Below are 13,017 nucleotides of genomic sequence, written 5' to 3'. Positions count from 1 at the left end.
CAGCTCATTTGTTTGTTAGTGTGAACTAAAGATTGTAGTGGAAATCTTTAAGAGAATGTTAAAGAAAATAAACTGTATGGAAAGGAGGATTCTTTAGATTTTCCTGTAGGCAGGAATTCGAAGATCCTTTAAAATGAAGTATGGGATTGAACACTGGAAGTTCTTTATATTTCATGGGTGTTTTCCATCCACATTCTTAGGCCCATAGGACTGCATGCTTTTCCTTTAATTGGAAGTTGTTAGTGAAAATGTATTGGAAAACAGGCTGCCTAAATAGCAACAGTTCTGGTATGATTATTTTAGGCTAATGGTCTCAGCCATATTTTTACTGGTTTTAGAGACTTCTTTGTAGTTTTTATTTAGAGGCTGTATATATTCTTCCACTGTCTGAGAAGTGGGGCCGGCACACAGAAGCAAATTATTCCAAGTTTCAATCCAGGAAATATGCTCTTCCTGATATTCCAGAGTCAATAGCAAAATGTACTATTATAAATACCCAAACTGTCTCTTTGCTGATTACCTTTATTATCTACATGCAGACTTCGACTGAAAACTTTTATTGTGAAAGGTTTTGGTTATCCCTGGACCTGTGGGGTGAGAGGGGATGGAATGAAATACAGAAAAAAATATGGTGATATGTTTTTAAATTTAGGAATATAAGAATTTATGGTGAATACTAAAAGAGACTTGCTTTTGAAATTTATAGCATGAACTCTTATCTTTTAAATATATTTTTAATTTTCGTTCTGGTTCAAATAAAAACCTGTAAAAACATGGAGAATTTAAGTTAGTATGGAATTGCGAATGGAGCTAATTTAGCCTATGGTTGCTGTTTTTTTACATAGTACATAATTAATGTAAGAAAGAGAAATATTGATTCTTTATGTTTCCTCTTCTCTTCAGCTACTCAGTAACTGTGCAAGAGTCGTACCCACATCCCTTTGACCAAATTTACTACACCAGCTGCACTGACATTCTGAACTGGTTTAAGTGTACACGGCACAGGTAATGAAAGCTCGGATATATTTGCGAGTTTGGCTAACTGGGAAGGAATTTGATAGCAGTCATTAAATACTTTGCTTTTAATACCTTTATTCTATTTAATAACTCTTTGTATGGAAATATAAATTATTTATTTCTAATCAAATATCAGGTCAAAAGAGGTAACAGTGTGCTTTTTCCCTCTATGTAGAATCAGTTACCGGACAGCCTATCGACATGGGGAGAAAACTATGTATAGGCGCAAATCACAGTGTTGTCCTGGATTTTATGAAAGCAGGGAAATGTGTGTCCGTAAGTAAGACTTTCACTTCTATGAGGTTTGCTTATTTTCCCAGTGCTGGCTTGCTGCTGTTCATGGCAGCAGAGATGGAGGCCTGGGGAGATAGGGCATTGTGACTCATTCCCTTTCACTTTCGGCTGCTGCTTTCTCGGTCTGTGTAAGGAGGGAAGCATTTACTCTGTCCTATCAAAAATCTCCAAATGAATGTCCCTCAAGGAGAAAACAAATGCTATAGATCAGGGGTCCTCAAACTTTTTAAACAGGGGGCCAGTTCACTGTCCCTCAGACAGTTGGAGGGTCAGACTATAGTTTAAAAAAAACCACTATGAACAAATTGCTATGCACACTGCACATATCTTATTTTGAATTTAAAAAAAAACAAAACGGGAACAAATACAATATTTGTATTTGCATGTGGCCTGCGGGCCGTAGTTTGAGGACCCCTGCTATAGATAGATGCTTCAAGGCCAGATACAGTAATGTTAATCACCGTTTTCAGTACATGTCTCTTTGGAAATGGGTCAAGGAGTTCTTAGATTTAGGTCACAGAAGAGAGCAGAGACAAAACTTTCCCACAGCAGCTGACCAGGGTCCTGAGTCAACTTCTGAGAGGCCAACATGTTTTTTGCTGGTGAAGAGAATGATGAGGTTTATTAAAAGTAGAGGAGCTTTCACAGTAAGAAGTGACTATAAGCCTGGGTCACAAAGTAGATCTTTTTTTATCATCATTTTCTCTCTTCCCTCCCCTTCCCATCTCACCAATTCATTCTGAGATGTCTTGAGAGAAGTTTGTTATTTGATGATACAATTAGAAAATCCTAGACTATGAAACGACATGCAGTTTGCAGTTGAGGTTTCTTACCGTTGTGCACAGGACATGCAGAAGAGAGATTTTAAAAACAATTTTATTCAAATATTTTGGCTCACCACACAGCTGGAGGGCACCTTTGCTTTCTGAGCCGAGACACTGGTGTTGAGTAGCAGAGAGAGAGATAAGGTTCTGCTCTAATCTGAAGGCACTAGGAATGATCAGACACATCTGGACTTAAGAATCAGCAGTTCCAGGTGATAGTACCACTCAGCTGGGTGACCTCAGATAAGCCACTAATACCTCTCTGAGGCTCCTTTGAAAGAGAAGGCAGCAGGAAAAAAGGAAAACAAATATGATATGTACTGACTTTATAAAAGATGCCATAAGCATGAATCTACAGGAGCTGAGCAGGGCTGTTCAGAATAGCACATGGACATCACTCATTCATAGAGTTGCCAGGAATTGAAGACAACTCAATGGCATGTAACACACACACACACACACACACACACACACACACACACACACACAGCTTGGATCAGTATATGTGTTCTCTTCCTTCCAACCCCTGGATTTTATTCAAAGCCAGCACTGTATAGGATAATAAATGTTCATTGAAAAAAGTTAGAAAATGTAACTAAACAAAAAGAAGAAAATAAAAACACATTGTGAATGTCTTTCCTGGTCAATAAATGTACTTCTGTAACATATTGCAAATGTCAGTGTTATTGCATTGTAAATATTTATTTAACCAACTTCAACTATTGGATATGTGTGATTTCTAAGTTGTTTTTAAAAAAATATATTTTATTGATTTTTTTACCGAGAGGAAGGGAGAGAGATAGAGAGTTAGAAACATCGATGAGAGAGAAACATCGGCCAGCTGCCTCCTGCACATCTCCCACTGGGGATATGCCCGCAACCCAGGTACATGCCCTTGACCGGAATCGAACCTGGGACCCTTCAGTCCGCAAGCCGACGCTCTATCCACTGAGCCAAACCGGTTTCGGCTCTAAGTTTTACCTGTTATGAACTGACTTGCTCTAGAAGACATTATTGTAGTTAAATCTTCGTTCATATCCTTAATTAATAGGTAAGGATAAATTCCTAGAAGTCAGAGGTATTTGGTATGTTTCCAATTTATACTCCCACCAGCAGTATATGAGAATGCTTTTTTGTTTATACTTTGTGCCATTTTTCTTTTTTTGCTAATTTTCTTCTTAATTTGCATGCCTTTGATTAAAAATGCTGCTGAATAATGGAACATCTTAGAGAATAAGCATGAGCTGATATCTCTGGTCCAGGCTGATAGGACTTTTCAAAGGACAGCACTGAGTGCACACAGAGTGGATAGTGGGGAGGCCTGGCTGGCCTGGCTGGCCATCCTCAGAGGCTTTGGGGTGACATTATGTTGGTACCAAGACTGATGTCAAGGAGCTTACCACATGTTTGCCTCTAGAACAGTGGTTCTCAACCTTCTGGCCCTTTAAATACAGTTCCTCATGTTGTGACCCAACCATAAAATTATTTTTGTTGCTACTTCATAACTGTAATGTTGCTACCATTATGAATCATAATGTAAATATCTGATATGCAGGATGGTCTTAGGCGACCCCTGTGAAAGGGTCGTTCGACCGCCAAAGGGGTCGCGACCCACAGGTTGAGAACCGCTGCTCTAGAAGACTTATGATTTCAGGTCTTACATTCAGGTTGTTAATCCATTTTGAGTTGATTTTTGTATATGGTGTAAGATAGAGATCAAGTTTTATTTTATGAATGTGACTGTCCAGTTTTCCCAACACTGTTTATTGGAGATCATATATGCATGGATTTATTTCTGGGCTCTGTATTCTGTTCCATTGATCTATGTGTCTGCTTTTATGCTAGTATCATTCTGCTTTGATTGCTATAGCTTTGTAATATAGTTTGAAATCAGGAAGTGTGATGCCATCATCTTTGTTCTTTCTCAAGATTGCTTTGGTTATTAGTGTTCATTTATGGGTCACACAAATTTTAGGATTGTGTGTTCTATTTCTGTGAAAAATGCCATTGGAATTTTAATGGATTGCATTAAATCTGAATATAGCTTTGGGTAGTATGGAAATTTATACATTATTAGTTCTTTCAATTCAGATCATGGAATATTTTTTCATTTATTTGTGTCTTCTTCCATTTCTTTCATTAGTATCTTAATAGTTTTCAGAGTACAGATGTTTCACCTCCTTGGTTCATTTATTTTTAGGTATTTTATTATTTTTGATGCAGTTGTAAATGAAATCTTTCTTAATTTCTCTTTCTGTTTTTTTATTAGTGTTAATAATTAATTATTGACTTACTGAAGTTATAAATCCAAAACCTCATTGTTTCTAAAGCTAAATTTAGCTTACAGTTGTTTCATTTATTGGTCTGACAAATTCTAAGAACACATTAAGGGACCTTTGACTAATGTTTACAAGTATAAACACCATCAAGTTTTAAAAATGGAATTTGTATATTTAATAAATTTAATTTTTATCTAATCCAGCTTCCAGGCTGGCAAATTGTCCTATTTGCTTAAGTACTTTTTGTAAATATAATAAGTTCAACTTATTGATAAGGTGAAATCTTAAGTTATTTTAAATGTTGTAATATTCTATTTTAAGATTTCAGCTTTAAAATAACATTTCTAATCAATTATTGCATTACACATTGAAAAAGTGAAATGAGAAGACTGCTCTCTTATTCTAACAGGCCATATACTCTTTTAAATATTACAAATATGTTTATGTTTTAAAATCTAAAATTATAAACACTATATATTTTGTTTCTCTTACACATTTCTATGTTAAAATTAAAATATTCACAAGACTAAAAGATGATTAATTTCTAAGCCAATAATTTTGGCATATCATGTTTTTTGGTTCACTTTTTTTCCCTTTTCTATTGAATTTATTGGGTGACACAGGTTAACAAAATTATACAGGTTTCATGTGCACAATTCCACAGCATATCATCTGTACACTGTATTGTGTGTTCACCACCCCAAGTCAAGTCTCCTTCCATCACCATTTATCCCCCCTATACCCTCCACTACCTTCCTCCCCCTCCCCCTCCCCTTGGCAATCACCACACTAAATTTTTGTGGTCTCTTCTGTTTGTGAAGTTATTTATTCATTTATTTTTAGACTAGGGGCCCGGTGCACGAAATTCGTGCACTGTGCGTGTGTGTGTGTGTGTGTGTGTGTGTGTGTGTGTGTGTGTGTGTGAGGGGAGTGTCCCTCAGCCTAGCCTGCCCCCTCTCACATACTGGGAGCCCTCAGGCGTTGACCCCCATCACACTCCAATCGCAGGATCGGCCCCTTGCCCAGGCCTGATGCCTCGGCCAGAGGCGTAGACCCCCATCACCCTCTGATCGCCTGATCGGCCCCTTGCCCAGGCCTGACGCCTCCGCCAGAGGCGTAGACCCCCATCACCCTCTGATCGCCTGATCGGCCCCTTGCCCAGGCCTGACGCCTCCGCCAGAGGCATAGACCCCCATCACCCTCCGATCGCCTGATCGGCCCCTTGCCCAGGCCTGACGCCTCCGCCAGAGGCGTAGACCCCCATCACCCTCTGATCGCCTGATCGGCCCCTTGCCCAGGCCTGACGCCTCCGCCAGAGGCATAGACCCCCATCACCCTCCGATCGCCTGATCGGCCCCTTGCCCAGGCCTGACGCCTCCGCCAGAGGCATAGACCCCCATCACCCTCCGATCGCCTGATCGGCCCCTTGCCCAGGCCTGACGCCTCCGCCAGAGGTGTCAGGCTTGGACAGGAGACCCCCATCTCCCCCTGATCACTGGCTCTGGCCCCCGCCCAGGCCTGAGGCCTCTGGCCCAGGAATCATGCCTGGGCAGGGGACCCCCATCTCCCTCTGATCTCTGGCTCCACCCCCCGCCCAAGCCTGACGCCTCTGACCCAGGCTTCAGGCCTGGGCAAGGGGACCATCATATCCCCCCAATCCCCAGCTCCGCCCCCGACCCAGGCCTGATGCCTCGGCCAGAAGAGTTGACCCTCATCACCCTCCGATCACCAATCACCGGATCGGCCCCTTGTCCAGGCCTGAGGCCTCTGGCAGAGGTGTCAGGCCTGGGCAGGGGACCCCCAGCTCCCCACGTTGCAGGCTCCGCCCCTGCCCCTTTAGGATGCCTCTCGCTGAGGCGTCCGGCCTGGGCAGCGGGGACCCGCAGCTGCAGCGGCCCCGCGATCGTGGGCTTTGCTTTAGGCCCAGGCAAGGGACCCCTAGCTCCCGGGACTGCCAGCTTCGACCATGCCCAGCTCCCATCGCTGGCTCCACCCCTACTTCCTGCTATCACTGGCCAGGGCGGCAAAGGCGCCTGATTCTCCAATCATGGCTGGGGGGCAGGGCCAGGGCGGCCCCAGGGCCGCCCTGGCCCTGCCCTCCAGCTCTTAGCTCCCCCCTGGGTTTCTGATCACTGTCAGTGGCAGGGGGCTTCTTCCTGCTTTCCCTTTCGCCTCCCTGCATTGTGCCTACATATGCAAATTAACCGCCATCTTGTTGGCAGTTAACTGCCAATCTTAGTTGGCAGTTAATTTGCATATAGCCCTGATTAGCCAATGAAAAGGGTATCTTCGTACACCAATTACCATTTTTCTCTTTTATTAGATAGGATTATAATAAAAAATACATAACATCAAATTTACTATCTTAATCATTAAAACATTTTAAATTATTAATTTGATTGAGAGAGAGAGAGAGAGAGAGAGAGAGAGAGAGAGAGAGAGGGAGAGAGAGAAAGGAAGAGAGAGTGAGAAAGATTGATTTGTTGTTCCCCTTATTTATGCATTCATTGGCTGCTCCTTGTATGTGCCCTGACTGAGATTAAACCTGCAACCTTAGGGTATCGAAACGATGCTCTAACTGACTGAGCTACCCAGCCAGGGCCCATCTTAATAATTTTTTAGTGGTATTAAGTATATTCACATTGTTGTGCAATAGAGCTCTAGAACTTTTTCGTCTTTCAAAACTGAAAGCCCCCCTACCTTCCCTGCAGCCATTTACTTCTACTTTCTGTTTTGAGGATTTGACTACTTCAGCTATTGCATATTGCGATTTTGACTATTGTAGAAATCATATGGTATTTGTCCTTTAATGACAGACTTAGTATAATATCCTCAACAACCTCATCCATGTTGCAGCATTTTGACAGGACTTCTTTTTTAGGGCTACATAATATTTCTTTGTATTTTCTGAAGTTTTTTAAATGCCAGAAAACATGGTCCTTGATTACTACCTCGATGGAACATACTGTGACCATTGTCTGTCTTAGACGCTGTATCTTCTGTCACTGAGATTGAAGACATTATTTCCCAGTGCCATTTGTGTTTTCCTTTCAGTGACAGGAACAGGCTGGGGGATGAAGTGAGACTGATTGGTTTCTCAGAAAGCCACAGAAATGCTGATTAGAAACAACAGGTGGCAGTGGAGAGAGAAACTGGCTGATTTCAGGGCTGGTAAAGGAGACAGTTTGAGACTGGGACTTGAATAACACATGTCAGGGAGAGTCAGCAGAAGGCCCAGGCTCTTTGAAGCCCGTTACACTCACCAACATCATGGGGATTCATTCTCTCCTCACCCCAGAGTTCCACAGGTCCCCTCTCCTAAGAGTTCAACTGTTTTCAACTCTAGTGGTGGCCTGGAGCCAGGGCAACCTCCTATCTTTTTCCACGACCCCCTACCATGAGCTCTGAGGAGAGAGGAATAGTCTCCCGTCCGGTGGCAGCCAGAGGAGCTCTAGGCAGCCCGAACTGAAACATGAATGCTCTGGTCCATGGGAAGGAGTTGAAACCCACTCTCGTGATCTCCACAACAATTTTCAATCTTTTTCAGCTCATGGCACAAAGGAACTAATTACTAAAATTCTGTGGCACATCAAAAAATATGTTTTTTGCCAGTATGACCAAAAAAATAGGTATAATTTTAATTCATTCACACCAGATGGCTATTGTTGTGTTGGCTGTTGTCATTTTTTGTTTGACACTCTAAGGCAGTGGTTCTCAACCTTCTGGCCCTTTAAATACAGTTCCTCATGTTGTGACCCAACCATAAAATTATTTTCGTTGCTACTTCATAACTGTAATGTTGCTACTGTTATGAATCATAATGTAAATATGTGATATGCAGGATGGTCTTAGGCGACCCCTGTGAAAGGGTCGTTCGACCGCCAAAGGGGTCGCGACCCACAGGTTGAGAACTGCTGCTCTAAGGGAAAAGAGGTCAGTGCCCCTGACTACATAGTCAGGTATTGCACAGCTTAAAAATTCTTGCAGCACATCAGTGTGCCGTGGAACACCATTTGAAAATCACAGCTGTAAATTATGTAGCAAATGTGCATTGGAGGCTGCCCTGGGTGCCTAGCCATTATTTACAACCTTAGAATTCTAGAAAATGTATTTGGAGATACACAAAACTGACTTTCAAACACATCTTTGGAACCCAACCTATTAGCAAGTGGAGATTGCCTATAGGTTTGGTTTCATGGGACTAGGAAAAGCTCACAGGAAAAGCAGCAGCAGAGTGGAAAGTGGCAACTCTCCCTCTGTGGGAAGGATTGGTTGATTCCCAAGACAGGGCTGACCATACATTCTCACTCCAATGCCCTTGGCTTCACCTGGGCTGATCGGAGAGAAGTAAATCATTGTAAGCCCGGCTGCTTGCAGCAGAATCATGAATGGACAAAAACCATGCATGGCCAGGGGTCCCTTCTCCAGTCCCACTTCCATCTTCTGCCCAGATGCCGCCCTCTCCCGCTGGGTGCTACTGCAAAGGAAGGGAACATTCTGACAAATGTTTCCTTTGTGGTAGACAACTCCTAGTCTATGTTTGTTTGATGCAAGAGGTCAAATACTAACTTCAAATTAAAGCTGGAAGGGGGCATTGCAGGCAGCGTGGCTTGCAAGGAAGACACAGGAGAGGTTTGGGGGCTGGGTCACCCACTCAGTTGCCTTGGAGGCCAGCTCTGAGTAGAAGATCAGTTCCCATGGATGTGCCCTGCATGTCTTTGGCACTCGTTAAGAGAACTTGGGAACCGTAAATAAAAAGCCTTAACTCCCACACACGGAACTGTATATGATTTCCTGTTCTTAGCAGAGATGAGTGTGACAATTGATTACCATGCAGTGAATGAATATTCACAGCTGATTTTTAGCTTGGCCAACTTTATGAAAAACTGAATTTGCTATAGGCAAATAAGGGGCTAGAACTGTGGTTAGTGTTTACATAAAAAATAATTCCGGCAGATAAACTTTACTCACGCTTGAATATCATGCTTCAGTAAGCAATGGGGTTTAAACCCAAATTGTGGGTTAAAGGCTTAGAGACATCTGCAGCTCTTACCCAGGACTATTTTTCTTCCAGGAGACACATCTACCACACAGGTAGCACTTTAGGGGACCACATTAGGCTATTTGCCATATGACCCATACATTTCCCCCATTTCTTCTTTTTGTTTTGGAATATTATTGGACCAAAGGTAACAAGCAGTTTCCCTTTTGGGAGAGAGGGTGCCTTCTCTTGGAAGTGGCTGCCTGGAACATTGTGTTTAGAAGGGTTCTGGGCCATGTCTGTGCTGAGAGAACAGAGCGACTCATTAGTGATCTCTGTCTTGGTCTTGGTACAGCCTGAGTGCTCACATTGCCATCCCTGTGTTAGACTCGGTCTGGAATCCTTTGGCATTTTGGACCTTTGAGTCATGGAGATATCAGCTGAGGTTCCCAAGTCATGCACCTGGCCCATAGCCTCCTGCTACATGTAGCCTCTCCCTTTAACTGGGGGTCCTATGTGCTGTTCCTGCTCTGGTCCCCAGGAAAATGAGCTTCCTCTTTGTGAACTGGAATATTTGCTAAGCTACCCCAGGATTATTTTGTCAGGAATTTTGTTTGGGAATGCAAGAAGATATTCAACAGCCACATTTGTCTCAGCGTCAGCCATAGGAGGGTTTGATAGGAAGGATATTTCAGACGTGTGCAAATTGGTCAAAATGGGCTAGGCTTTTGGGAAGAGCTGGGCAGCAGATACTTGTTTCTCTGACTTGAGGTCATGGGAGGACACCTTTACTTCTTTATCTAGGCATCATGTCATTTTGGTCTTTTGCTGCTGAAAAGTTGGGGGCAGATGTTTCAGGATGAAAAGAGCTAGAGTGCCGACAGGATGCCACGTATGGGGCTGTAAGATTCAGCGTTTGGGGAGCGCTGTGTTGGCAAGCCGGGCTCTGGGGGACGGTGAGAGTTTAGGAGAGGAGGACCACCTCTCTGAAGTTGAAGGCAACCTGAGCACTCTGCTCTGGGTATGTTTGAGTCTCACAGGCTTGTTTAATAATGAAGTTGTGACCTTGTTAAATATTTTCAAACAACCTTAGGGTGTAGACCCTTTTACGCAGCCCCTTTTGAGTGCAGCCAAAAGTGAGACAATCCTTTTAGGCTAGCCAAAGAGCCCTGAACTGACAGTGATCAGATGGTATGTTCCTAAGTGTATGTACCCTTGATGCCCTTTCTGCCAGTGGCAGTGGATTTTTCCATGTTTCCATGGGACCCTGTATTCTGTTACTATGGAGCCCGACGTGGTTCAGAGGAACCTACCAGTAAATACTGGGAAAGGCCCTTTGTCTACACACTGCACCAGCAGAAATTTCAATTTCCCCCACACATCTATTGGAACCTAAACTTCTGCTTCCCAATTTTAATCATTGGTCTCTGCTAGCAGGGAAGATAAGACACTGAAAACAATGCAGAAAACCTCTGTTGCCTCACTGATGGCCAATGTCTGCTCATTGTTAGGATTTTATAAATAGAAACCATGAATTTAATAATAATTAAAAACACTATAAATTCAAGATAGCTTCAGTATAAACAGACAGAAATCATGACTCAGTATAAACAAATGGAAACCACATCTGCTACTTTTTTTTGCTTAAGGAAGCCTGACTTTAGGGTCCCTTAGAGAGAGGGCTGAGGGAAACAATGAAAATTCTTGCCTTATCTCTAGAAAATGAGTTTCTGCAACTGCAGTCTTTGCAGGGCAGATAGCATTTTTACAGGCCTAATAATTTATGCAGTCTCCTTATAGAGATAGATAATAGCTAATATAAAAGCTCAGAACTGAGAAGCAATTTTTATTGCACAATGGTTCAAATCCTTTTAGAGCAAAGTCATTTAAAATTATGGCAAAAACACATTTTGATCTAAGTGACCAACCACAAAACATTCACATGACCAGGTGGTGACAGAACTTGCTTTTTTAGTTTGGGATAGCACAACTGTACGAACTTTTACAGATAATGCAGCATAAAACTTGTACATCCCTCTGGGCCACACACAGAGATACTAATGGGAGAGGACGACCCGTGGTCTCATAGAAGCAAAACTGCATGGACACTATTCTTTCCTTAAGCTTCAGTGGTATCTCAAGGTGCATTGTTTGTTTGCTTTCCTGAAAGATATCAGCTAGAGCTCTAAGAGAACCACCACAGAGCACAGGAGCCTTCTCCGTTAAGGTGACAGGAGGCATCATGATCTGAAGGTGGGCCTCCCAGGCCAGCTGGGCACATTGGAGGGCCAGAGCCTGTTATGGCAAGTCTAAAGATATGGCACTTGTTTAAGATGAAAAATCACTCAGTAAATTTATTGTATTTAGCATGTAATTGAGGGACAGAAAATGAAATGTGCCACCTCAAATGAAATCTATCTGTTGATACAGAGAGAAGAATAGGTTTCTAGAAACGGGCCTGGTAGTTGCATGCCCCTGTTGTGAGCCACTGAATAATTGTCCTGCAGAATTTATCCAGTAAGACTGGGAAATGCCTTCTGCTGGATCCCCTTTAAGGTAGTCTGTTAAAGGCTCTGAGCATGCTTGGAGTAGAGGCATGACTCAAACTTATTTGACCATGGAATTTCCTAACCCCTCCCTACCCCCCATTCCTTCCCCCCAAGAACATGATGGAACTAATAGTCTTTAGAGTCTACTTATTTGAAAAACAATGCTTTGAGGGATTTACTTTGCTTTTATATAACTTTAGACGGCAATTATAAATATTTAACTTTATCAGAGACTCTTTGGATCATTAATTTTGTTGTTTTTTAAAATATATTTCTTTTTTATTGATTTCAGAGAGGAAGGGAGAAGGAGAGAGAGAGATAGAAACATCAATGATGAGAGAGAATCATTGATCGGCTGCCTCCCGCACGCCCCCCACTGGGGATCGAGCCTGCAACCCAGGCATGTGCCCTTGGCCAGAATTGAACCTGGGACCCCTCAGTCCGCAGGCTGACGCTCTATCCACAGAGCCAAGCCGGCTAGGGCTGTTGTTGTTGTTTTTAGTTTTACTGAGATATAACTGACATATACCATTGGATAAGTTTAATGTGTACAGTGGTACAATGTGATGATTTGATACACTAATACATTACAAAACGATTACCATTACTGCAATAGGGTTAGTGACACTTCAATCACCTGACATAATTACCATTTCCTTTCTGTGTTGAGAACATTTAAGATCAACTCTCCTATCAACTTCAAGTATATAATATAGCATTATTAAGTTGCCATGCTATATATTAGATTTCCCAGAACTAATTCATCTTATAACTGGAACTTTGTACCCTTTGACAAACATTCCCCATTTGCCTCCTCCCAACCCCTAGCCTTGATAACCACCATTCCACCCTCTGTTTCTATGAGTTTAGTTTTTTGAGATTCCACATGTTAAGTGATATCATATAGTATTCATTTTTCTCAAACTTATTGCACTTAGGCTAATGACCCCAGGGCCATCGATATTGTCACAAATGGCAGGACTTTCTTCTTTTTTTATGGGTGAATAATATTCCATTCTATATATAGTATTGTGTTTACATCAACATCAAGACAAAACACTCCACCAGCAAAA

At 42.4% G+C, this 13,017-nt stretch overlaps 1 protein-coding gene across 1 annotated transcript in view; it reads left to right on the top strand.

The window, feature by feature from the left end:
- Positions 1–13,017, top strand: part of MEGF10 (multiple EGF like domains 10) — a 165,775-nt gene that overhangs the window by 55,464 nt on the left and 97,294 nt on the right. The window contains exons 3-4 of the mRNA XM_059693726.1: positions 904–1,005; positions 1,193–1,293. Of these exons, the coding sequence (XP_059549709.1) occupies positions 904–1,005; positions 1,193–1,293 (203 nt within the window). The remainder of the gene's footprint in view (positions 1–903; positions 1,006–1,192; positions 1,294–13,017) is intronic.

Source organism: Myotis daubentonii, chromosome 4, assembly GCF_963259705.1.
Source record: "Myotis daubentonii chromosome 4, mMyoDau2.1, whole genome shotgun sequence".
NCBI lineage: Eukaryota > Metazoa > Chordata > Mammalia > Chiroptera > Vespertilionidae > Myotis > Myotis daubentonii.
Note: the sequence above shows the minus strand (reverse complement) of the source record. Positions and strands in the feature narration are given on the sequence as shown.